This window comes from Eptesicus fuscus, chromosome 18 (genome assembly GCF_027574615.1).
Source record: "Eptesicus fuscus isolate TK198812 chromosome 18, DD_ASM_mEF_20220401, whole genome shotgun sequence".
Taxonomy (NCBI): Eukaryota; Metazoa; Chordata; class Mammalia; order Chiroptera; family Vespertilionidae; genus Eptesicus; species Eptesicus fuscus.
In genome coordinates, this window is record NC_072490.1 from 27,953,445 (window position 1) to 27,979,946 (window position 26,502).

General features: G+C 38.6%; 1 protein-coding gene across 2 annotated transcripts in view; it reads left to right on the top strand.

Annotated features, from left to right (window-relative positions):
* Positions 1-26,502, top strand: part of CEP63 (centrosomal protein 63) — a 51,407-nt gene that overhangs the window by 19,161 nt on the left and 5,744 nt on the right. For both annotated transcript variants that reach the window (XM_054729541.1, XM_028128734.2), the window contains 9 exons: positions 6,869-6,964; positions 7,778-7,900; positions 11,963-12,076; positions 16,730-16,963; positions 17,209-17,348; positions 18,338-18,472; positions 21,584-21,698; positions 22,348-22,545; positions 23,895-23,981. In XM_054729541.1, coding sequence (XP_054585516.1) covers positions 6,869-6,964; positions 7,778-7,900; positions 11,963-12,076; positions 16,730-16,963; positions 17,209-17,348; positions 18,338-18,472; positions 21,584-21,698; positions 22,348-22,545; positions 23,895-23,981 — 1,242 coding nt within the window. The remainder of the gene's footprint in view (positions 1-6,868; positions 6,965-7,777; positions 7,901-11,962; positions 12,077-16,729; positions 16,964-17,208; positions 17,349-18,337; positions 18,473-21,583; positions 21,699-22,347; positions 22,546-23,894; positions 23,982-26,502) is intronic.

Sequence of the window (26,502 nt, forward strand, 5' to 3'; positions counted from 1 at the left end):
TCGTATTTGTTTGCCAACTGAGAAGCAGTTAGTCCTGTGATATAAACCAGTGCTGCTCTGGTAATGGGCCCATGATGAGAGCAAAAGCTTGCAGCAGAATGTCAATCAGTGCATTGCGTCCTTCACTTCATAGAAGGTTTTGCTATAGAAAAATGTCAGTTGCACTAACCCATGTGTTTCGTGACACAGTTGATTTACATTCTGCCTCAAGCTCCTGGTACCTGCTGGATTGCTGTTGAGACTAGCGCCAGCCCATCTGCAGGTCATATGTGGAGGAGTACTAGTATAAACAGCCCATTTTGATAGTGAATGCTTTATGATTTCTGATTATACTCTTGGGACTGGGTTGTTTTTCACGGACATTTCTGCTGCTATTACTTTCTCACGCCCCACAGAGCAGGTAGACTTAATGAAATGAGTAAGGAATTTGGAGTCCTGGCTCTGCCTCTTTTCAGCTGATTGGCCTTGAACAAATAATCTAACTTCTCTGAGCCTGTTTCTTCATGTGTAAAATTAGGATGAAAACCCTAAGTCCCAGTGTTGTTGTGAAGAGTTACTGTTTAAGAAAGCACTTTGAAAACTATAATTTGTATCTAGAATCTGTTATTTCAGCTTTTTTGTCACCCACGATGACCGTTTCAAACCTTGGCTCCCATTTCTCTACCTATGCCATCCCTCACTCTCAGCATTTAACCTTTTTTTTTTCTACCTTTAAGAAATTTAAATATTTTGAGTGCCAACTATGAGCCAGACCCTGGTACATAAATAAAATAAACAATATTTTCCATTTAATATTTATATTTGCCATATTCTACACTAATAAAAGAGTAACATGCTAATTGACCGTACCTTCATGATGCCTACCAGCCAATCAGAAGTGAGTATGCAAATTAACCCAACAAAGGTGGTGGGTTAATTTGCATATGCAGGTGCCAAGCGGCCAGGGGCAGGACGCTTGCATTCCACACCACCCCAGCCACTCTGGGCCTCTGGGCAGCGTGGGAAGGTGGAAAGGTGGCTCTGGGCCAGAGCGAAAAGGTGGCTCCGGCCAGAGCAAAGGTGGTGCCAGCAGCCAGGGAAAGGAAGGCCCATTCTTGCACAAATCTTTGTGCATCGGGCCTCTAGTGTATAATAAATAAATAAATAAAAAAGATTCTACAAGGCTTATAGAGGAAAACAGAAATTATCTGCCCAACCCCCTGAACCTAGGATTTCTGCTTCTCTGAAGCAGTCATTTCAATACCTTTAATTCTTTCTTTTGTATTCTCCTCATGTTTCTAAGTAACATTTTATACTCACACTAGAGGCCCGGTGCACGAAATTCGTGCACGGGGGTGGGGGGTGGGAGTGTCCCTCAGCCCAGCCTGCACCCTCTCCAATCTGGGACCACTTGAGGGATATCCAACTGCCCATTTAGACTTGATCCCGGTTGGAACGGGCCTAAACAGGCAGTCAAACATCCCTCTCACAATCCAGGACTGCTGGCTCCCAACTGCTCCCTTCCTGATTGCCCCTAACCACTTCTGCCTGCCAGCCTGTTTGCCCCCAACTTCTCTCCTCTGCTGGCCTTGTCACCCCTAACTGCCCTCCCCTCCAGGCTTGATCACCCCCAACTTCCCTCCCCTCCAGGCTTGATCACCCCCAACTGCCCTCCCCTCCAGGCTTGATCACCCCCAACTGCCCTCCCTTCCAGGCCTGGTCCCTCCTAACTGCCCTCCCCTGCTGGCCATCTTGTGGTGGCCATCTTGTGTCCACATGGGGGCAGGATCTTTGACCACATGGGGGCAGCCATCTTGTGTGTTGGAGTGCCGGTCAATCTGCATATTACTCTTTTATTAGATAGGATATCCTAGTTTTCAGGTTTAGCTATTTATCTAATGACTTTCTACTATGAAAATTAAGGGTTTTGCTCTCTTCCATGCAATTTCCACTTCCTCATCCTGCCAGGATTGTATGTCTTAATTTTTGGTTAAGTTCAGTGTTCAGTATTTATGTCATGAAGATAGTAAATACTATTCACAGCTGAGTCAGATAGTATAATGATAATTAAACTTCTTCTTGTATATTTTTTGTTTTCCTGGGAATTAATAATTGCCTCATTTTCATTTGCTTTTTAAAAATGTACCTATCATTGATTCTTCCCAAATTCTCTGATACAAATGTGAGTCTTAGTGTTTTTCAGGCATATCAGGTAAAGTATTTCTTTTCTTTTCTTTTTTTTTTTTTTTGAGCTTGCCATTCTCAAATATGAATAAGTGACTCTCTAGACCAGCAGTATAGCTTCATCTTGGAAACTCTCTTCACTATTATTCTGGAGCTTTTATACATTTATTTCTTCATCTTGGTAGAACATACTTTTATATATCTGAAGATATCTTTATTCTCTTTTCAGATCTGATTGAAAGTTTGATTGGCTGTAGAATTCTGCTTGAGAAGTGAATTTCACTCGGGATGTTTTTAGTTAAATGTGAATCTTTCAGACTTCAACATTTGATAATAGCAGACTGGGCAATTTGGGCCAGTTCACCTTCTGAGGACAAATAACGTTAGATTAAAAAAGAAATGCTTGAAGTAGAGTGCTCATAAGATAGTGAAGGCCAGGTCTAGGCTGAGCTAGAGGTCCACAGAGGTGAGTTCCAGGATTTGGGGAAATTATTAGTTGAAACTAGAGAAGGCAGTTGAGAGGATAGAGACTGAATCGGTTTTTTAAATAATTTCAAGGGGTTAGGAAAATAAAAGATTTGATGTCTAAGGTGGCTCTGAATTCTTCTGCATTTTCAGTCAGGAACCTGAAAGGAGTAAGGATGGGCCAGATGTAGATCAGGCTCTTTTCAAACTGCTACCAAAGTGCAGTAATCTTCCCATATACCCAGCATCTTCCCATATACCCAGAGGTTGCTGGTTCTATTCCAGGTCAGGACACATACCTGGGTTTTGGATTTGGTCCCTGGTTGGAGCATGTATGGAAGGCAACCAATTGATGTTTATCTTTCCCTCTCCATCTCGCCTTTCTTCTTTCTAAGTGTGTCCTCCGATGAGGGTTAAAAAAAATCTCTGAATTAGTTTAAGATGATCCTAGAGTGCTACTGTCCTCAGGCAGCGCAGAGTGCTAGGGCTTCTAGGAACCTGGAAAAAAACAAACTTACATTTTCTCCAAAGGGAAGGAAAATTACCATTCTGGGTCTTGAATTATTTCTTCAAATAAGTTGCAAATATAATGCTTGATAACCACTGAGATAGTAACCTCAGGCATATAAGGAGACAGGACAACAACAATTTTAAAAAGGAGGGGCAATAAAATATAGAAACAATCCAAGACAAAGTTAGATACGGGCACTGCCATGCTTAGACTTTACAGTAGTTATAGTTACTGTGTTCAGAGAGACAGAATATTAGAGCAAGCAATTGGAAGAATTGGAAACTATAAAAACAACCAAAATGAATATTGAGAAATAGAATAATTGAAACCAAGGTCTTAAAGATTGAGGTAATTAGTAAACTGGAAGAAGCACAAGAGAAGATGTTTAGAATAAAGTAGACAAAATAATAGCAAATATAGAAGAGAAAGTACAAGAAAGAGGATACAGCGAAAAGGTCTAGAATGCTTTTGGAATCTCTGAAGGAGAAAAAAGAGCGGGAATGGGCAGAAGCAATATTTGAAGATAAATTGGCTGAGTTTTGCCAAAAGTGAGGAAGACCATGTATTTAAGAAATCCAATCATCTCAAGCAAAATAAGTAAATATTTACCTAGATTGAAAACTAAAGACAAAGTAGAAATCTGAAAAACAATCAAAGAAAAAAAAAACACAAAAGTTATCTACCAAGATAAAAAGACATTATTTACAAACAGTTCCTAACAGTTGACTTGTCAGCTAGAACAGTGAAAACCAGAAGACAGTAGAAGGTTCTCTACAAAGAAATGACTTATTTTCTCTGCCAAACCAGAAATCTATACCCAGAATAAAAATGAAAGGGAGATATTTTCAAATCAACAAAAATTGAGAGAACTTGTCACTGGCAGACCTGTACCAAGGAAATGCTAAAGAATGTTCTTCAGGCAGAGGGAAAGTGACCCTGATGGAAGCTTAAGAGATTGAGGAAGAAAGGGAAGGAAATAGTAAATATGTGGGTAAAGCTAAGGGAATATTGACTGATATAACAACAATAACCTTTTCAGTTTAACATGTGTAGGATTATGATGGCATTTAAGTCATGTTTGGGATAAATGGAATTAAAGTATTTCTATAGTCCTTTGGTTGCCTGGGAATTGGTAAATCTACTAATTAACATTAGATTTGTTCAATCATAGACACATGAGAACCATTAAAAACACATATTAACATGTTAACAGTATACTATATCTTCCAAGCTATAAGAGAAAAATGAAATGATAAGAAGTTATCATTTCCAAAGAAGTCAAGAAAGGAGAGAAAAAGGAACACAGAGTTTATTAAGTACAAATAACACTCAAGATACAGATGTAAATCTGAATAGGTCCATTCAATGTAAATGCACTAAATGGCCCAATAAGAAGATAAAAATTGTCCAACATGATAAAAATAATTAAACTTCATTATTTGGGGCTTATAAAGGTACAGCAAAGTTGAAAGTAAAATGTAAAATAAAAATATATTTCATGTAAACACTTTGAATAGAAATATTATATAGGTATATTCATATTAGAAAAAGTATACTTGAAGCAGAAGCAATGAACATTACTCAGGTGAAGAGAAATCCTTCATAATTATAAAATACGAAATTTCAGTACATATAACTGTAGCAGACATTCTCTGTGGCCAGTACCACATCTTCTTTGTCTCCCTCCTGATTTCATCTTGGCTATTATGCAGCTCCTGTGCACTGCCAGCATCTCACTACACTATGCTTCTCTCTCTGGAGCCTTGGAAAGCTGCTCAGGTGAGCCTTAGAAGTGTGGGGATGTTAACACTCACAGGGCAACTTTTAAGCAGTGGAGGAACTGGAATCGGTGCATAAATTCTCCAGCTTACCATCCTTTAGATAGAGGGACAGTTCTGAAACACGTCCTGTCTGGTTCCCTGGTGAGTTCCCAGTGTGATTTAGGCGCAGCTGCTTACCTGCAGAAATCGACTCATGAACACACCTTTTTATTCCTTCCCTGGGTCTCCCTTTCCATTTCCTCACTGTGCTGCCTGGGATCACTTCCAATACTTGCTCCGAAGTCTAAGTCTCAGGCTATGTTTTGGGGGGAACTCAAACTAAGACAACCCCCCCTCCCCCGCCACTAAATTTGTAAGTAATAAAATAGTCTTAAAAGAAAGTTCTTTCACTCCTTTATCTGTATGCAAAAAGACACAGAACTACAAGGAGAACTAGATAAGTGACAGTTGTAGCTGGGGATTTTAACCTGCTCTTCTTAGTAACGGATGGAACAAGAGACAACCATCAGTGAGGATATAGACTTGACCTAAGTTATACATACAGAACATTTCACAAGAGGACTGTGGAGTACACGCTCTTTTATAACACAAACAGAACTCTTTCCAAAATTGACCATTTTCTGGGCCAGAAAGTAAATCTCAACACACAGGGTATGGTCTCCGAACATAGTGGAAACAAATTAGAAGAAAATACCTAAAAATTAAAAATCCTTTGAAATATTTTTATAAATGGTTTTCTCAGTTTATTTGCTTTTTAACTTTAATGGGGTTTAAAAAATAAAGAATTTTTACATTTTTACATATTCAAATCTATTCTTTTTAGAATTTTTACATTTTTACATAGTCAAATCTGTTCTTTTTAAATGACTCAGTTTTAAGCTCAGAAAGTTTCATCCTACTCCAGCAATCCAGTAAATATTCACTTAGATCTTTATTAAAGAGTAGTTTTCTCTTTTCTATTTTAACTACATTTAATCATTCTTCCAGTTTGAACTTCAGAATCCCCTTTTCAAGTTAAAAAAAAAACCTAGAATTTTTCATTGGAATTGCATTAACTTTTTGTTCTTATAAGAATTTTTTTTCTGTTTTTTTTTTACACTGAAGTATAATTGAGCTATAATGTTATATTCGTTTCAGGTGTGCAATGCAATGATTCAATATTTGTATAAATTGCAAAATGATCACTGCAATAAGTCTGCTTAATCTCATCATCATACATAGTAACACATTTTTTGTGTGTGATGAGAACTTTTAGAATTTTTAAAAAAATTACCATTCTATATCGTATTTGAGATTACTCCTGATCCTCATTCTTCCTCTTCCTCCTCACTTAGATGAAATTCTAACTGGAAGAGAGGTCGAGAAACACTGAGGAATATTGATGAGGGTGATGGCTAGGCATGAACTAGTTGTGGCTGGTATCAAACCATTTGAAATGGGTTAGGATAATGTCCTTGCTCTGGTTGGTAGAACTGATTTCTCTGAACTGGGATACATGGGAAAGCAGGTGCAAGTCTCCTACTGTCTTTTCTGTCTGACATTACTATTTTGCATTTTGATTTATAGAACTTATTCTTGATGTCTCAGATTTTTTTCTTGTTCAATATTCTTAGTTTCCAAGGCTCTTATAACTTTGTATCTTAATTTTTTTATGTATTGTATTTTTTTTTTATGAAAAGGGTTAGGGAGAATAAATCAGACAGTGAGAGCAAGTTTTCATCTAAACCTAGAAATAGAACAGAACAGTTGTTTGTTTTCAATTTTTTTTGGCAGTGTTATGGATCATTAAATAATTAGATATTTGACTTAACTGAGAAGTGGGGTAATACCTTATATAATTGAGAATTTGTGTTTACAAATAAGTACAAAGGTTATTTTCTATTTTTATGTTTCAGGGATATTGTTTCAATGCTAATAATGAACAATGCTACCACCTGTCTACTTGTAGGTTGGAATGTTACGTCAACAGGTAGAAGAACATGAAAAAGTCAAGCATGAGATGGCCATGGACTATAAGCAGGAGTTAAAGAAACTACAAGAAGAAGTGAGATTTGATTCTGTTAGGAGTTGTATCATTTTGTCTTATTAACCTTGAGAATTTTGTTAACAGGCTAGTTTCTACTTTGTAAAGTGGAAAGTATATATTTCATGGGAGTAACAGGGGTGGGAATTGATCTCTCTGTTCTTAAGTCCAGGCAAAGAATCTTGCCTAATTACATGTTTGGTACTACCTAGAACAGAGATTCTAAAATGTGTTTCTCAGTTGAGTACCTGAAAGAAATAGAGCTATTTTTGTATAATACTGTGACATATTGCTACCAAAACCATACTAAATATTATTTTTGAGTTAAATCAGTTACTAGATTTTAAGTATTGGAGGATCCAACAGTTTTAGAAGCATTTTGGGATAAATAAGAGAAGTAAAAAAATTCTGTTAACTCAATTTTATTCTTCAGATTGGAAAAAATTACTTTTACTTAATTCCAAAATACTTCTCTCCTGCTTACTATTAGTGTCCCACAGGAGAATGGCTCAAGAGCCTTAGCCTGGCTGCTTTTATGGGAGGCGAGATGAGTTGTGGGGCTGTTAAGTACAAGGCTTTTGTAATAACAATTAAAGTTTTGTTAAGAAAAATATTTTCCCTTTATTCTATCTTTGACTCAATGTATTCTCTAGTGTTTATGTTTTCTATGTAGATTTGAGTTGTTTTGTATTTTAATTTGCAAAGCAAACATGCTCTTAATCTACTTTCAGTAGTACTATTTAGTGCTATTCTTGCTTTCACAATACCAATTTGTTCCACCACCACTGTTTACAAATTCTTAAATTTTAAGTCTAGAAATAACTGTGTCTACAGTTAGGCAGACTGAAGAGAAGTTATGAAAAACTACAGAAAAAGCAAATAAGGGACTTCAGAGGAAACACCAAAAATCACAGGGAAGATCGATCTGAAATTGAGAGGTTAAACGGAAAAATAGAGGTACGTTCATAGTAATAATTTCTTTTTAGTGATTGTCAGCCTTCTTGGAGTAAAGTGCTGTTTCTAGTAGCATTGGTTTCTGAAATCAATTTTCTACCATTTCCAGGACTGCTGCCAAGCTATTTCAAAGGTCGGGGGTGATCTATACATCCTATCATCATATGGTTCCCTGTGGTTGACGGGGTTACTAGCTACCAGTAATTCTACACAGGGCAGTACCACCCTTCAAGGGCATTTGGGATTGTATGCAGACATTTTTTGGTTGCCAAAATGACTGGGAGTGAAACTGGTATTTAGGGGACAGGGACCAGGGACACTAAACATGCTGGGAGCTGTTCCATACAGGAAGGATTGCCATAACTAAAATGCTAATACTGGGAAACATTGACCACCAGTTACTAGCAGTCTTTGGTGGGCAGTGTCCTTGTCTTTCTTATTGATGGGAGTAGGAGCTTAGTAAATGTTGAAAGCACACGGCTCTTCTGTAGAGAGTACTCTGCATATCAGATTGTTTATCCTCAGTTCCCATTTAGATATAGTAAGCCATTTACTTCCCTCTTTGCTGACTTTATTGTATATTAGTAGCCCTGCACACGAATCCGTGCGCCAGTAGCTCTCTGCCGCCCTCCTGTAGCTCTCCGCCCACTGCCCTGTCCTCCTGTATCTCCCCCCCCCCCCATAGCTTGCTGCCCTGCCCCCTCCTGTAGCTTTTCGCAGCCCTCTTGTAATTTGCTGCCCCACCCTCCTGCAGATCCATTAGGCGGTTAGTCATTACGCCTCAAGGCATAATGGATAATTAGCATATTCCTCTCTTATTTTATAGGACTAGAGGCCCGGTGCACGAAATTTGTGCACAGTGTGGGGGAGGTGTCCCTCAGCCCAGCCTGCACCCTCTCCAATCTGGGACCCCTTGAGGGATGTCCGACCGCCCATTTAGGCCCGATCCCACCAGGATCGGGCCTAAACGGGCGGTCGGACATCCCTCTCACAATCCAGGACTGCTGGCTCCCAACCGCTTGCTTGCCTGCCTGCCTGCCTGCCTGCCTGCCTGATTGCCCCTAACTGCTTCTGTCTGCCAGCCTGATTACCCCCTAACCACACCCCTGCCAGCCTGATCAATGCCTGTTTCCCTGCTGGCCTGATTGCCCCTAACTGTCCTCCCCTGCCGGCCTGGTTGCCCCTAACTGCCCTCCCCTGCAGGCCTGCCCCCCCTGCAACTGCCTTCCCCAGCAGGTCTGGTCCCCCCAACTGCCCTCCCCTGCAGGCCTGGGTCCCCCCCACCCCCCAACTGTCCTCCCCTGCAGGCCTGGTCCCCACACAACTGTCCTCCCCTGCAGGCCTGATCGCCCCCATCTGCCCTCCCCTGCAGGCCTGGTCCCCACACAACTGTCCTCCCCTGCAGGCCTGATCGCCCCCATCTGCCCTCCCCTGCAGGCCTGGTCCCCCCCAACTGCCCTCCCCTGCCGGCCTAGTCCCCCCCAACTGCCCTCCCCTGCAGGCCTGGTCATCCCCAACTGCCTTCCCCTGCAGGCCTGGTTCCCCCAACCCTCCCAACTGTCCTCCCCTGCAGGCCTGGTGCCCCCAACTTCCCTCCCCTGCAGGCTTGGTTCCTCCCACCCCCCAATTGTCCTCCCCTGTAGACCTGGTTCCCCCAAACTGCTCTCCCCTGCTTTCCTCGTCCCCCTCAACTGCCTTCCCCTGCTGGCCTGGTCTCCCCCAACTGCCCTCATCTACTGGCCTGGTCACCCCTAACTGCCCTCCCTGCTGGCCTGATCACCCACAACTGCCCTCTCCTGCAGGCCTGGTACCCCTCAACTGCCCTCCCCTGCAGGCCTGGTCCCCCCCCAACTGTCCTCCACTGCAGGCCTGGTCCCCCCTCAACTACCCTTCCCTGCAGGCCTGGTTCCCCCTCAACTGCCCTCCCCTGTTGACCTGGTCTCCCCCAATTGCCCTCCTCTGCCAGCCCGGTCACCCCTAACTGCCCTCCCTGCTTGCCTGATCGCCCACAACTGCCTTCCCTTGCAGGCCTGGTCCCTCCCCAACTGCCCTCCCCTGTAGGCCTGGTCCCTCCAGTTGCCCTCCCTTGCAGGCCTGGGTCCTCCCCAACTGCCCTCCCTTGCTGGCCTGTTCACCCCCAACTGCCCACAACTCCCTCCCCTGCCAGCCATCTTGTGTCCTCATGGGGGCAGCCATCTTTAACCACATGGAGGCGGCCATCTTGTGTCTTGGAGTGACGGTCAGTTTGCATATTGCTCTTTTATTAGATAGGATTGTATGGAGTCCCTGAAGTCCTTAAGGGATGTGGTGAGCTAACATTGCCAATAGTAGATGAAGGAGCAGCATGGGGCTGACACTCTTTCCCCTGGAATCTGCCATGCCCCTCCTCTGTCACTGCCATTGGTTCTCTAGTGCACCTAGGAACCACTCAGGGCCCTCTTCAGGCTCCCAGAGATGCTAATCCAGTAGTATGGCACAGGACCCAGGAATCTGCATATTATCCAGCTCCCCTAGCTGATTCTAATTTGAGAAACGTTGGTCAACATCTTTGTATGATTACTTACAATGTTTCTACTCAGAGCAACCTGTTAAATGATAATGGCCAATGTATTATTACTACCTAGAATTGCAATTTCTGTTTAATATTCTTCTATATCTCAATATTTTATACATTTGAAGAGCTTAGAATATGAGGACTACAGAGATACTGCTTCCTCTCTGGCCCTCTGCAGTGATACCTGGGCTTCCCTCGCCCCCCCTCCAAACGCCTCCCAAATTCCTCATTACTACTTCCTGACCAATCTCTTTTCTTTCTACCTGGAAAACCCCATCTTTGATTTTCATGTCATCAGTCTATATCACCGACCAATGTACATATAACCACAGTAGTCATACAATGAATGCATTGTCTATTACTCTCACATTGAGTGGGGCTGGGATTTTGTTTGTTTTGTTAGCTATTGTATCCCTAACACCTGGAACTATACCTGGCATATATGATCGAATGAATGAATGAGCGATGATCTGACAGTTGGTTAACAATAATTAACCCAAGCTAGCATGAGATTTCTGGAGTTGTAGGTTCTGGAGGACGGTAACAGAAAGACTTGAGTTTTCATTCCCTTTGATTTGTCCTGTTTTCATAAATATTGGGCTCATTTTCTTGATCATGCAACTCAAAGTTACTATTGATCTATCACTAACTTTGGCTATCATATCTGTTAAAATTTGGTACAGATTTCCCTTGTTATTCAAGTGTTTGCAGTTGTTCTGTTGAGAAAGTAAAAATTTGCATTTGAAAGGATATTGTGTTATCTGGGTCTATTTGGTTCCTGAGTTTTAGATACTGAGAAATAAGAATTGGGCTACCAAAGGACTTACCCAAAAGTTTATTTGAATCTGTTCAATTCTGGGTTTGGATATCAAGACTTTGGATAGCACCCTGGCTGGGTAGCTCAGTTGGTTGGAACATCATCCCATGCACAAAAAGGTTGTGGGTTCAATTCCCAGTCAGGGCACATACTTAAGTTGTGATTCGAACCCAGATAGGGGCGAGTACAGGCGGCAACTGATCAATGTTTCTTTCTCACACCGATGTTTCTCTCTCTCTTTCTCCCTCCCTTCCTCCCTTTCTCTAAAAACCAATAAAAAAATATCCTCAGGTGAGGATTAAAAAAAGAGAATTTGGCTAGCAAGGGATATCTGTAACCATATTTTGAAATTTTAGTTATCTTAGCATCAGTTTTCTGAAAAGTCACTAAAAAATTATAACAGCCTTTAGGTGGCAGCAAATCTATGAACATCTCCATGAACCAGTATTAGCCTCTGTGTTTCATTCTCTTCACTATTAGGGTGTTAAATTTAGAAAGACAGATACCCAGACACACAGTATGTAAGGAATTCAGTATTACTCTACAGTCCTATCAGCTAAGTGAGTAATGGGGCTCCTGCTGTGGGGAAAGGTGCATGTGTACCCAGGGACGTGGGGGAAAATTAAAGGAAAAGTGAATGTGGGAGGTATGACAGCAAGGGGAAGCACTTAGAAGTACTTAATTGCCTCTTCAGGAATTTCGTCAAAAATCACTGGACTGGGAGAAGCAACGTTTGATTTATCAGCAACAGGTATCGTCTCTGGAGGCTCAAAGGAAAGCTCTGGCTGAACAATCAGAGATAATTCAGGTAGGATGTAGGCATTTTAAAAGAATGCGAGGCAGAGAGGTTTTGATTAAATTAGAACTAGCTTGATGTAATTCATGTGTGCCTACCCACATCCACTGTGTCCTCATGCCCACTTGCTCCTTTGCCTTCTTCCCTGGCTTCCTTTCCCTTACTCATGCTCTCTCTCTTGCGGTCTCTGTCAACTTCTTGCATTCTCAGTCTCGCTCTATTCTCACATTCATGTTCATTCTCCTAATCTTGGTCTCCACCCCTCTCCCTCCACTTTTCTCTTTCTACCCCTGTTCTCTTTGTGTCTCTGGCTTACTTGTTCTGGCTATTTCTGGCTGTGTCTTGCTCTGACTCTGGTAGCTGGGGTACTTGAGCTGAGCTACCTCAGCTGGGAGCTTCAGCAAGCTGCCTGTTTGGACACAGTGCTAAGTATTCACACTGCATTGGTGTGCACACTAATTACAAGCAGTATCTTTGTGGCAATAGAAACACTTTTTAGAACACTGGTACAAACCGCTTTTTAATGAAGAACTAATGGCTTGAGCAAAACCAAAATATAGCCACCAATTTAGGAATATTTCTTTTTGGGACAATTTCAATTTGTTAGCTTTTTCAATTAAGAACTAAAAATATAACGGGAAACATTAAAGGAAATGAATATTTGTGACCATCTATTATGTGCTAGACACTATCCAATGCCTCTTCTAGATGCAGTTCTCTAGAATATATAGTTATATGTTATCTGTTTTATATGATAATTTATTGAGATTGGTAATTATCTGTTTTATACAAGGAGGGAATAGACTGAATAAGTTAAGAGAACTGGAAGGAAGCTTTTTAAAACAAAAAAATCTGCTTATTCTCTGCTTCAAGTCTCAGTAATGTATTTTTTTTATTGAGGAAGGGAGAGGGAGAGAGAAACATCGATGTGAGAGAGCATTACATCAATTGGCTGCCTCCTGCATGCCTCCTACTGGGGATATTGCCCGAAACCCGGGCATGTGCCCTTGACTGGGATGGGATGAGACTCAACTGGCAACCTCCTGGTGCATGGGACAACGTCCAACTGAGCCATACTGACTAGGGCAGTGGTCGGCAAACGGCGGCTCGCGAGCCACATGTGGCTTTTTGGTCCCTTGAATGTGGCTCTTCCACAAAATACCATGGCCTGGGCGAGTCTATTTTGAAGAAGTGGTGTTAGAAGAAGTTTAAAAAATTTGGCTCTCAAAAAGAAATTTCAATCATTGTACTGTTGATATTTGGCTCTGTTGACTGATGAGTTTGCCGACCACTGGACTAGGGCAATGTATTGGCCTTTGACATCCCCCTGAAGTATCAGCCTGCTGATAAACTACCACTGATGGCTCTGCTGTGAGTGACTCCATTGAGAATGTGGGAGGTAATTTATTTTCAAAGCTGCAGTAAGCTACGTAACCAGAATGAGCCAATAAAATCCTGGATGTCTAGACCTGAGTTTTTTGACATGAACTAAAGTACTAAACAAATACAAATACACATAAGATATCGTTATATTCTAATTGTAGCCTTCAGGTTGGCAAAAAAGAAAATTGAGCTTTTAATAGTTCTCAATTATTCATCTATAGAGTATACTTATTATTGATTGCAGATCCTTTATTTTCAAATTACTATTGTGATTACTCTGCATAATTAAAACTTCATTGTCAGTAAAAATGAGATTTTTATATACTAAAATTCAGCTAGGGCTAGAATAATAGGCCTTTAAAAAGCCAACATTTGTTTTCTCTTCTAAGAGTATTTGAATTATTCTTCATACTTTTATTTAAGTTAAAACATGTTCCTTATATTTCTCTTTCTCCCTTAGCAAACCAACCAAATGAAATCTTTCTGTGATTCATATGTAGCAGAGCTGTATGGTCCTCATTTAAAAAAAAACAAACTTTTAAATAAACTTCTGTATACTGTTATCTAGCATTAATAGTTCTCATTTTGCCAGTTTTAAAAATATTGTGGTAAAAAGCACGTTAAAATTTGCCATCTTAACCATTTTAAAGAGTATATAGTACAGAAATGTCAACTACATGCAGATTGTTGAGTAACAGATCTCTAGAACTTTTTCAACTTGCAAAAAACTAAGATTCTGTATCCATTGAACAACTCATTTGCTAATCTTGTTTCAGCCTTTCCTACTTTTTATTTCTGGCTGGAATATTATAAAGTTTGTAATAGACATTGTCTTATTTCCCAACAAAAAGAATAAAAAAACCCCATGCTTTTAGTATACCAGTATCACATTAGCAGAATAAATAATAACTTATGTAATTTAATATCTGGTGTGTTCAGATTTCCCCAGCTCTCTTTTTACAGTTCTATGCCCAAATTGGAATCCAATAAAAGTTGACAAATTGCATTTTGTTCATTTGTGAGTTGCTTTGAACAGTGAGGTAGAAAATCTGGGAAATTAGATAAGTAGATATCAACATACTTCCCCCCAATTTAAAAAAATTTTTGATGTAAACTTTTTTCTTATGTTTCTTAACATTTAAAAGTGGAGCTCAGAATAACTTCTCACTCTTTGATTTATGTATTTGCTTGAGTTCTTTTCTTTTAGTCAGCTATTAAAATTACATAATACATGATCATTTTAGAAATGTAAGAAAATGTAGATGAAATGAGAATTAAATAAAGTTACCTATAATTTCATCCTTTAGAGATTTACTATGATGATTATTTTGGAGTAAATTTTTCCAACCTTTTCTATGCTTATATGCAGTGTACATTGCATTCATATACATTTGGTAGAAAAACATGTATATGTATCACAAGGGAGGGATAGTGATAGCAAACTTTAAAATTTACCAAGAATGGCAAAATGGTAATTGTTGAAGATAGGTGATGGAATATATAGGAGTTCATAATTTTATTCTCTCTATATTTGTACTTGGAAATTTTTTTATAAAACAACTTTAAAACATAGAGTGCTTACTCTGTGACAGACTGTATGCTAAGCTCTTTATAATACTGTATTTTATTTTCACAAGTTGAAAAGTTTTCTTCTTTTAAATATGACATATCAATAAATGTGTGGTCAGAATGATTGCATAGAAGTTCAGTCTGCCATTAAATGTACCATAATTTATGTAACCAATTCCTTGTTGCAGAACATTTAGTTTTTTACTTTTCCACTCTTGTAAATAGTGAGTGTTGGGAGAACAGCCTTATATAAACATTTAGGAGTACATGTTTACTTATTTTCTTAGGAAATGGACCTAGAAGTGAAATTGCTGCATCAGAGTAGTTGTACATTCTTAAAGATTTTAACATATATTGTCAAAGTGCTTTCCAAAGATGTATTGATCTAGACTTTCACTAGCAATATTTAAGAATGTACATTTTCTCTCACTTTTCAATATTAGACACTATTACTTCTTTTAATTTCCCCTACTTTTAGGCTTGTCTTTGCCAGTCTGTTCGGTGAAAAACAATGGTGTCTGATTATTCATTTTAATTTGTATTTCTTTAATTATGCATGAGGTTGAACATTTTTTCATCTGCTTTTGGCCATTTCCATTCTTTTTTAAATTGTGTCTTTTGCTCATTTTTCTTTTAGGATATTTCTGTTGTCTTAGTCTTTACCTATTTTTATAAACTTTAGAATCAGTTTGTTGATATCCATAAAGTAACTTGATGGGATTTGATTGACTCCACAGTTCACATTGAGAACTGACATTCAGACAATATTGAGTCTTCCTATCCATGAACATGGCATACCTTCCTATTTACTCATGAATCACATCTTTTTTTATTTCATTCATCAGAGTTTTGTAGTTTTTCTCATATAGACATTGTACATATTTTGTTAAATTTATACTTAATATTTAATTTTTAGGTGTTCATGTAAATGATATGTTTTTAATTCAAATATCACATGTTCATAGTTGGTATGTAGGAAAGTGATTGACTTTTGTATGTTAACCTTGTATCTGCAACCTTGCTATAATTGCTTATTAATTTCAGGAATTCTTTTTGTTGATTTTTTCAGATATTCTACATAGATGATCATGTTATCTGTGAACAAAGATAATTATGTCTTCCTTCCCAATCTGCATACCTTTTGTTTCCTTTTTTTGCTTTATTGCATTAGCAAGGACATCAGTGTGATGTTGAAAAGGAGTGGTAACAGGGAACAACCTTGCCTTATACCTGATCTTAATGAGAGAGCTTCAAGTTTCTCCATTAAGTATAATGTTAGCTGTACAGTTTTTCTTTATTTGTTTTTTAATTCTCTTTTATTTTTCAATTACAGCTGACCTTCAATTTTATATTAGTCCCAGGTGTACAACATAGTGGTTAGACATTTATATAATTTACGAAGTAATCCCCCAGTAAGCCTAGTACCCACCTGACACTATGCATAGTTATTACAATATTATTGGTTTTATTCTCTATGCTGTAGCTGTACAGTTTTTATAGTCTTTATCAAGTCAAGAAAGTTTTTATCATGAGAGGTTTTTTTTGTTTGTTTGTTTGATGGTGCTTTTCTTATATCATGAATGGGATATATTTTTGATGAGCTGATGCTTTATGTTTTTATGAAAGTAAAACTCAGTTTCATTTTAATTTTCCTTATTCATTGATTATTCTTTTATCATTTCACTTTTACCTATTGGTAATCTGTGTTTCTAGGCTCAGCTTGTCAACCGAAAACAGAAATTAGAGTCTGTGGAGCTGTCCCGCCAGTCAGAAATTCAGCACCTGAGCAGTAAGCTGGAGCGGGCCAATGACACCATCTGTGCCAATGAGTTGGAAATAGAGCGCCTCACCATGAGGGTCAACGACTTGGTTGGAACCAATATGACTGTTATACAAGACCAGCGGCAAAAAGAAGAAAAATTGAGGGAATCTGAAAAATTGTTAGAGGTGTGTTTTAAAATTGCTATAATTGGGGAAATGTGTGTATGTATGTTTCGAGAGAGACTAATTAACCTAGAACTATTCCCAAAATCTGTGGTTTCTTCCCTATTCTGTAGCCGATGGATCAGATATTGATAGTCTTATTAATATTATGCCTGTTAAAGAGCTTACAGTCTGATTCCCTGGTTTCCTTTTCTCTTATAATAGAAAAATTGTATTAACATCTGACTTTTTATCTGAGTATTTTGTAGGTTCTGCAGGAAGAAAAGAGACAGTTGAAGGCAACTCTTCATTCTCAAGAAAATTTCATCCATGAGACAAAAATGCAAAAGGAGACTCTACAAGCAAAATTAAGAGCAACCGACATTCAACACACAGCAGAGGTCATAAGGTATATTTCATCTTATATTTCAGTTTTAATGTTGCATATTTATAAATTTGTGTTTGATTATATTATGGGTTTTCTTAGTTTTAACCTTTTGCACTTGGATGTTGAGATTAAAATTACTCTTTGAATGTATCAATAATTTGAAATATAAAAAAATCCAAATAAATAAGTTTATATGAAAAGAAACTCCAGTTTTTTATTCTACTGCCGCGCTTTGTAAAATCTGGGGTATTTAAAAAATTAAATCCTGAGTAGAATAAAGGAATCGAGAAAAAAGCAAGCGAGTGCAAAGGGTTAATTTCTGAGTTAAATTTTTGTAAAATTTTGTGTGGTTAATCTTTTCTGCCTTCAATTTGGGTCCATAACCTAGAGACTCTGATGTTTAGAAAGTTAGGAACCGCTTGGTTAATCTGTACCCATGGCCAAACTCCAAATATGAAAGGAATTATAGGCCTCATCTCTTGGAAGGCCTCCCTTCCTTGGTAGATTAGGTCATGATATTAGCTGTTTATTATCGATAAGCCAGCTATTGAGATGGCCCTTTAAAATTTTTTCTAAAACTGATTTTATTTCTGAAATGAATTACTGCTGTGATATTTGCGTTGGAAAAGATATAGATATAAATCAAGCTCATTTGGCTTGATTTAACTCTGGTGTACATTTCTATTCTTGCCAGAACTCTCCAGTAATTTTCTAGTTTCTTTGACTCAAGGTATCAAGTGTCAACAAAGTGATTTTTGTCATTTTTTCTTTTCCCCTTGAAAATCAGGCCAAGTTCCAGTTGGGAAAGGAGTGAACTGTTACCGACATTTTTGAGAAGCATATCTCTTGCCTCTTTACTCCTCCAGTGTCCTTTTCCTAAAGAGGAAACAAACTGAAGAGTCCCAGAGAGTTTTGTTACCAAGAACAGTTGGGAAATGTGAACGTGTTGCGTGTTATTTTTGTTTGCAAAGATAAAAGGCCTTTAATAGTCCTCTTGTATCCCTCCATAGGTCACTGGAGGAGTCTCAGACTGAAAGGCAGTACACCACGCATGAGCAGGACTTAGACAACGTGCTCTCCCAGCTGGATTTGACCCACACCAGTGAGGAGCTTCTGCAGGCAGAGGTGACTCGTCTGGAAAGCAGGTGGATACTTGTATACACATTTCAGAAATGGCCAAGTTGTTAAAAATGGTGTTGATCATCATATTGATAAAGTACTAATATAACCGTCAGTGAAAACACAATTTTTTTCCCTCTAGCATCCACAAATGGCCTAACTTCTTATTTCTTTGAGAAAACAGAAGCAATTAAAGGAGAACTTCCTAATCTTTCTGCCACCAAATGTACCAGCCTGCCTGCATCTGTGCCCATAATCTGTTGCGGTGGCTTAATTGATGGGCGACATGTCTGCTCCTAAGACTCCACTTGTGTACTGTTCACAGTTTTTTCTCTCCTCTTTTGCATCATAAAGTTCTTCTCTGATAAATAATTTTTCCAGTGGTATAAAATATGCTTTAATATTTCCTATCTTGGGGGAAAAATTTAAACTTTCCTTTAGTCTTATATCCCTGTCAAGTTACTTCCATATTTCTCTGCTCTCTGTCAAAACCAAATTCTCAAAAGGGCTGTCCGTGCTGACTGTCAGTACTTTTTCACCTTCCTCTCCTCCAGCCCCTTCCTCTCCTCCAGCCAGCTCGTGGAACTGCCTTGGCGAGGCACACTGGACACGCGTGTTCCTTCTGTCTGTACTGAAATGCTGTTGGTATTTCCCTGGGTGTTAATTTAATCCTGAGTTGTGTTATTCCATGCCCAGCTCACTTGTATCATTGTCACACTAGTGAACTTTTTTGTTTGTCATATCTTTAGACTTTTTGACTGGGGAGAGTTTGATATTTTATTTTAAACACGAATCATGGTTATTTGTACACTAACATTTTCTGTATCTAAAAGGTAAAATATATAAACTATTAGCTTTTAGGCAAACAAACATCAGAAAATTATTGCTTTACCCTTTTAAGTTTAACTTTAAGTAAGACATTTTTTGTTTTTACTTTTATTTCTGTTTTTGGAAACTACCAAGTATTTTCTTTACATATTAAATATACATGCCTACACATATCCATGTAGTTTTTGCTTTATTTCTTTTTCACCCTGGAATACTTAAGACATTGCTGGTTATCATTATTGAGGTGTTTATGTACACTTTAGATTGAATAAAATAAACAAAATCTTCTTCTTTTTGACAGTAGAACTAATTTGACATTTTTACTGTAGCTTTTCCAGTAATTGGCTTCTGAGCAATCTGTTGCATGTATGTGTGTTTTACTCTGCTCTCCTCTTGCTCTGACATGCAGGGTGACCTGGAACACTTAGCCTCTGTAGGCCCTGACTTCCTCACCTGTACAGAGGACAAGGGTGTCTCTGATCTCTCCAACTCAGTGTTTGACATATCAAGTACCAAATAAGTGAGCACTGTAGGATTTTCAGAAATAGGTAAAATTGGAACGAATGGATACAAACACCAGTGTTCAGTACTCAAACACTGGATTTAAAAAAAAATTTTTTTTTTTGTATCTAAAGGCAACTAGAAAAAAGAAACCCTTTTAGATAATTTGTGTTGTTCAGTTTGAATAAAATATTACTTAATTGGAGGGACTTAAATAATTGTTTTTGTATTATTGAATTTTAAAGATTGTTTTTTTTAATAACAGCTTATCTGATAAGTTGGCTGTGTTGCTGAAACACTCTAGGTAGTTATTAAGCATTTATTGAACAATCTGGAACCAAACGATCCAGGTGCTGAGAGGATGGTGGGCAAAGCCAGAAGAAAATAAGAATAAAAAAACATTATTTTAATCATAGAATTTGTAGTTCGAGAGACAAAATATACACATTAAAGGACCTGAGAGCAATTTAAAGTAGGTAAATTTTTAAGTCCGATACCCAGTGTTGGGCGTGCAGGAGGTAGCCAATTCTTTTTCATCATTGATGTTTTTATCTCTCTCCTTCCTTCCTCTCTGAAATCAATAAAAATACTGGTTTCCATTTGATGAACACAGGTGAATAGTAGACGGAAAGAGGGATGGAAAACTAAGATGTGTCCACATCAAACTCTAACATTTGTATACATTAAAATCTAACGTTGGAGATTGCATGTAAACCACCATCAGCATTTTTTATTAAATATATATTGGACTGTCTCTTGGCCATTTAAAAAAAAAAAAAATATATATATATATATTTATATATATATATATTTAAAAAATAAAGTAGCTTTAAGGTAGAAAACTTGCACATTCAAGCTATAAAAATGGAAAATAGACTACATTTAAGGTGATTAGGGAAATGACCAGGAAAACGCTGGTCTGATTCTTGAAAGGATGCTGACCGTCCATTGCCAGGCAGGAGAGGAAGCTACTTCGTGGTCAAGGGGATGGTCTGTGCAGAGACAGGAAGTCAGGTACAGCAAAGGGCACACAGTAGAGAGAAAGCCTGTTGACTCAGAAGGAAAAAGATTTTATTAGTAAAAATGTGCAATGAGGTAAGAGAGGTATGGTGCCCATGAGGTTCCTATACCTGATAAGGGATTGATTCTTAAGTAAGGGTGACAATTTGGAACTCTAAAGAAGACTTTTCTGACAGCTGTGTGTAGAATAGCATTGTAATTAAGTGTAGAGAGGATTTAGATTATGATGGCAGCTCCTGTACAGCTATAAAAGGAAAATTAGCTACAATATTTAGCATGTTGTAACCAGTTAAATTTTAAGCAGAAGGAAAGACTATAGGTAAATACAGAAACACAAGTATTTCCAGCCCTGGCAAATTTAGCTCATTGGATAGAGCATGGGCCGGCGGATTGAAGGGTCTGGGGTTTGATTCCTGTCAAGGGCACATACCTCAATTGCAGGCTTGATCCCCGGCCCTGGTTGGGGTGCGTGAATGCAGGAGGCAATCAATTGATGTGTCTCTCGCACATCTATGTTTCTCTGTCTCTCCCCATTCCTTCCAACTCTCTCTCTCTAAAAAAAAAAAATATGTGTATATATTATATATATATATATATATATATATCTCCAAAAGTTTGAATTGGATTTAGCTGCCTCAGGTGACAAGGAAATTGAAAATGAGTTTTAATTTGGGGTGGGAGGTGGTGTTTACGAACATGTCTTGGATATCAAAAAGGTAATTTAGATACTTCCGTTTGTGGGTTTCGGGGTTTTGTTTTAAATATGTGATCCTATTTTTGTCATACAGCTTGGAATCTGTGAGTATAACATGTAAACAGCTGAGCCAAGAACTAATGGAAAAATATGAAGAATTGAAGAAGATGGAAGTACATAACAATGAGTACAGGGCAGAGATTAAGAAGGTAATTGTACTTATGGATTGAGTTCTGGGTTTCGGAGGTTGTAGGAGTTATTTTTAATAGGAGAAAAATGTAGTTCAAGGGGCCACTTGTATTCAGGAGTAGATGGTGGTATGGATATGTCGCTTCTCTGTGCTGACTGTAGTTAATATTCTTGTTAGCTGTTGAGGTGTGCAGAGCTGTTTGTCTCTGCAGTAATGGGCCCTGGCTGTCCTGCTTGTTGACTCAGATTTTTTATTACTTCTTTGAGGTTACTTCTAGCCCTTCTTCTCTTCTTATCTTTCTGTTATCGTCTATGGACCAGGAAACCATGTGAGCAAAATTTTTAGATTTGTAGCTAACAAAAGAATGAAGGTCCCAGGTGCTGTCCTCTAAATAATGTGTGCATGGGCTTTGATACTGGTTCTCAGTGTTTGAATAGGAGGGACAGTTGTATCTGTCCAGTTTTGAGATGTAAGTGATTATGGGTATAATTAGCTGACCTTCAGTATAGATATGCAACTTGGTAAATTGCTAATTTTCTGCAGATTTAATCTAGGAAACTATTCATGTTTTAAGGTAAAAATTATCATGTTATTTTAACTATTAATGTATTTTTCAATCTATATGCTTTCTCTTAATGTTTTATGTTTTCCTTTCTGTTTCTTTGTAGTTGAAAGAACAGATTTTGCAGGCTGACCAGAGTTACAGTTCTGCACTTGAAGGAATGAAGATGGAAATCTCCCAGTTAACTCGGGAGTTACATCAGCGAGATGTCACTATTGCTTCTGCCAAAAGTTCTTCCTCTGACATGGAAAAGCGACTCAAAGCAGAGATACAAAAGGCAGAGGAAAAAGCAGTTGAGCACAAGGTGATACTCCAACAAAACCTCATTTTACTTGAAGTTTGTTTTTGAAGATTGAATTTATTAAAGTTATAATTTCCATAGTACTTAATTCGGTAAATTTTTATTAGACACCTGCTTTGAGCTGAGACTATCTGGGTAACGAGCATTCTAGGGAGGACTGGTGGGGAGGTGAGACTAGACACAGACAAGTGAGGAGGCTGTTGCTGTGGGGTGTGGTGAGAGTGTGACATGTTCTCCGTGACAGATTAGAATACAAGTGGGGCAAGTGACAGTGGAAGGGACTGGAAAGCAGGGGCTGGCTCCTGAAGGGTCCCGTCAGTCGTGTTTAAGAGTTGGAGTGTGGCTTCAAGTAGGATAAAAGATCTCTGTGGTCATCATGTGGGGAAAAAGCAAGGAGGCAAAGAGACCGCCCAGATGCTGTTCTAACAGTAGAATGGTGGCCTGAGCAGTGGGCAAGGGAGGTAGAGGGAAAGGAATGAATTCTGGAGATATCTATTTTTGTATTTGATTGGATGGGGGTGGATTGGGGGTGAGTTAAAGAAAGATGTCACTGGATTCCAACTGATGAAAGTGATGCTCTTTAGTGAAATAGAGAAAAGATAGCAAGCAGTTAGGGGGAGGATAATGAATTTGTATGAAAGGTATACAAAACAGGGAAGCTGGTAGAGGGGTCATTGGTTTGGCACATTTGGCATGTGAGGAAGGCTGAACTTTCACATGGAAATTGCTAATAGTCAATTCCACAGAGGGCCTGGAGTTCAAGATTAAAATCAGGATGAGACATTTAGCTGTGGAAGTATTTGCATGAAGTTGGCATTTGAAACATCCTGAGAGACTTAGATTATAATGAGAAAGCATAGAGTATGAAGGGCAGAGACTTGAACCAAACTTAGGACATTACTCATTTAGGGTAAAAATGGTGTTGGCATGAAGCTAAAAAAAAAAAAAAAAAAATAGCAATAAGGAAGGAAAGTTTCACTAAGGAAGCAGGAAGCCAAGGAAGGCAGGACTTTTTAGTCGAGCAGAAAGACAGGAGAATGAGGACTGAAAGTAAGGTATTATTTTTTGAAAAGCGTGCAGTCCACGTGATGTTGGAGGTAGAAGCCCAATCAGAGGAAGCTAACACAGGGAGGGTTAGAGCTCTGCTAGTGAACTGATTCATCTTCTTAGAATAATATTTTAATCACATGTATGTTGGTTCATCTTGAAACACCTTTAAAAATATTTTAAGAAAGTATGTATTAATGAAGAATATAACTTCACCTAATGAAAATTACACGTGAAAACATTGTGTAAGTTGTACTTGATTTGTTATTTCTGTGTATTTGTGTTTTCTGCTTTTTCCTTCTCAGGAGATTTTGGATCAGCTGGAGTCACTCAAGTTAGAAAATCGTCATCTTTCTGAAATGGTGATGAAACTGGAAGTGGGTTTGCATGAGGTACATAAATAGAAACGAGTTTTTCTGCTACCCAAGCCTTTAAAGAAAACACTTTGTAAATATTGATATTGTAAAGAGAGTTAAGATCAAATATGAAATGATCTTTCTGCAGAAACCTTCTCAAATATAGTGATGGAAGTGAGCCAAACTTGATTCTCTCCTCCAGCAACTGGAAGATAACTTTGATATTATGCACGTGTTAAAATACATTTATGTATATAAAGGATTTAGCATAGTGCTTGGCATTTAGTAAGTACACACAAAGTGTTAGATGCTGTTATTATTATAATTATTATGTTCACAATATATTTTCATTATAAAGTATATCATCTTATTAATAATTTAGTTTTAATTACATTTCTATAAGAAGGAATTAATTTAATCAAATATTCTAAAATCTTTTATGTTCAGATCATTTTGCTAGATGATGACACAAGGACGAGTAAGAGAATTCTTCCCTTTAAGACAGGGGTGGGGAACCTTTTTTCTGCCAAGGGCCATTTGGGTATTTATAACATCATTCATAGGCCATATAAAATTATCAACACAAAAATTAGCCTGCTATATTTGATCAAACATTTAATTACCCCAATGCCTTGGCAGGGCCAGACCAAATGATTTTGTGAGCCCTATACGGCCTGCACGCCGGACCTTCCCCACCAATGCTCGAGATTGAAAATAGTCTAGTAGAGAGATAAGAAATGTGTTCTAGCTCCTATGAAACCAGAGAGAGCATGATTAACTAACAGTGAGCCATAAAGTGTTAATGCTCTTAACTATTTTGTTATAAATTCTTATAACTTGCAAAATGACCCATATATTCTAACCCATCTTTTTTTTGATGTAGGTCAAATGCTCAAGGACTATAGAAATTCTTTTTTTTCTGAACTTCCAAGAGAATACATGCCTCCAAAGATGCATAGTTACTCAGTGCCCCTATTTGCTCTCATGTAGTTCTAATTTCACAATTACGGATTATGGGGGCTGGGTGGGAGGAAGTGCAACACACTAGATGACCACTTTATTTCAACTAAAAGAAAATATGGGGAACTATTTTTATAATCTTTTGGAAGGGTAAGATTCTCTTAACATCATGAAACCATAAAGAATTTACAGTGTAAGGAATTTTACAAAATAAAAATGCAAAATTTCTGGGTTGCAAAAGATCCCATAAAAAAAAAAAAAGACTAATAGACTGGGGAAAACAATCTATAAACAGACAGATGGTTAACATAAAATACTATATAAGGATTTCATACAAAGATAATAAAAGATAATTCAGTAGAAAAATGATCAAAGGACATAAATAGATAATTCATAGAATAAAAAAATCCAGAAAACAAGGAGAGCTGTTCAACCTCCCTAATAATCAAAACAAAATAAGTAAATGTTTTATTGCTTACTGGGTTGACACTGATGTTTATAAACTCATTAATATAGCCAGTGTTGGCAAACACACAGGGAAGCAGGCCCTTTCATGCTCTGTTAATGGGAAAGTGAATTGATAAAGCCTTTCTAGGAGGCAATTTAGCAACATCCAACAAACTTGTAAATACATATAGCCTATATGTCAATTGTTTGCCTCCCATAGGAGCCCACACCAGGAATGGGATCCCAAGTCATGTGCCTTTCTGAATTTGATAGTTATTTATACTAATAAAAGGGTAATATGCTAATTAGACCAGATAGACCAAATGTCTTCCAACATCCTTCCGGACAAAGCCACGGTGGCGGGAGCCGAGGCAGAGGCGGTTAGGGGCGATCAGGCTGGCAGGGGAGAGCAGTTAGGGGCGATCAGGCGGGCAGGGGAGCAGGTAGGGGCATCAGGCAGGCAGGCAGAATGGTTAAGGGTGATCAGGCAGGCAGGCAGAGGGGTTAGGGGTGATCACGCAGGCAGGCAGAGTGGTTAGGGGTGATTAGGCAGGCAGGCAGGTGAGAGGTTAGGAGCCAGCAGTCCCAGATTGGAGAGAGTGCAGGCTGGGCTGAGGGACCTCCCCCCAATGCACGAATTTCGTGCACTGGGCCCCTAGTTGCTAAATAATTCCCCAGAAAGGTCCAATCAGTTTTCATTCCCAAAGAACCCGTCCTATAGGAGCAAATGTGCAGAAATGGTCATTTTATTGTTGTTTGCAATACCCAAAAATGTGAAATGAACTAAATGTTAATTTATAGAGGGATGGTTAATTTGTGGCTTCCTATACTATGAAATATTATGCTTCCACTATAGGTGGCAGATGAAAATATGCCTCTACCCTAGCTCCCTCCTCCTAGCCCTCTAAAACTATAATGAAAGGAATTACTTTAAAGCACAAACTTACAAGATGGTAAAAATAGGAAGAGACAAGAGCTAAATATCTTGTGAGGGGGAAGATGAAGGGAGGGATAGAAATGACTTTCTATGCCCCGATAAAGCCAGTACTAAGTTAGCAGTGGAGAGAGCCAGGAGCTAACTGGTTTATAACACAGAATCTTCAGAAGGCCCAGGAGTTGGCAATAACTGATTGATAGAATCTTCTCTCAT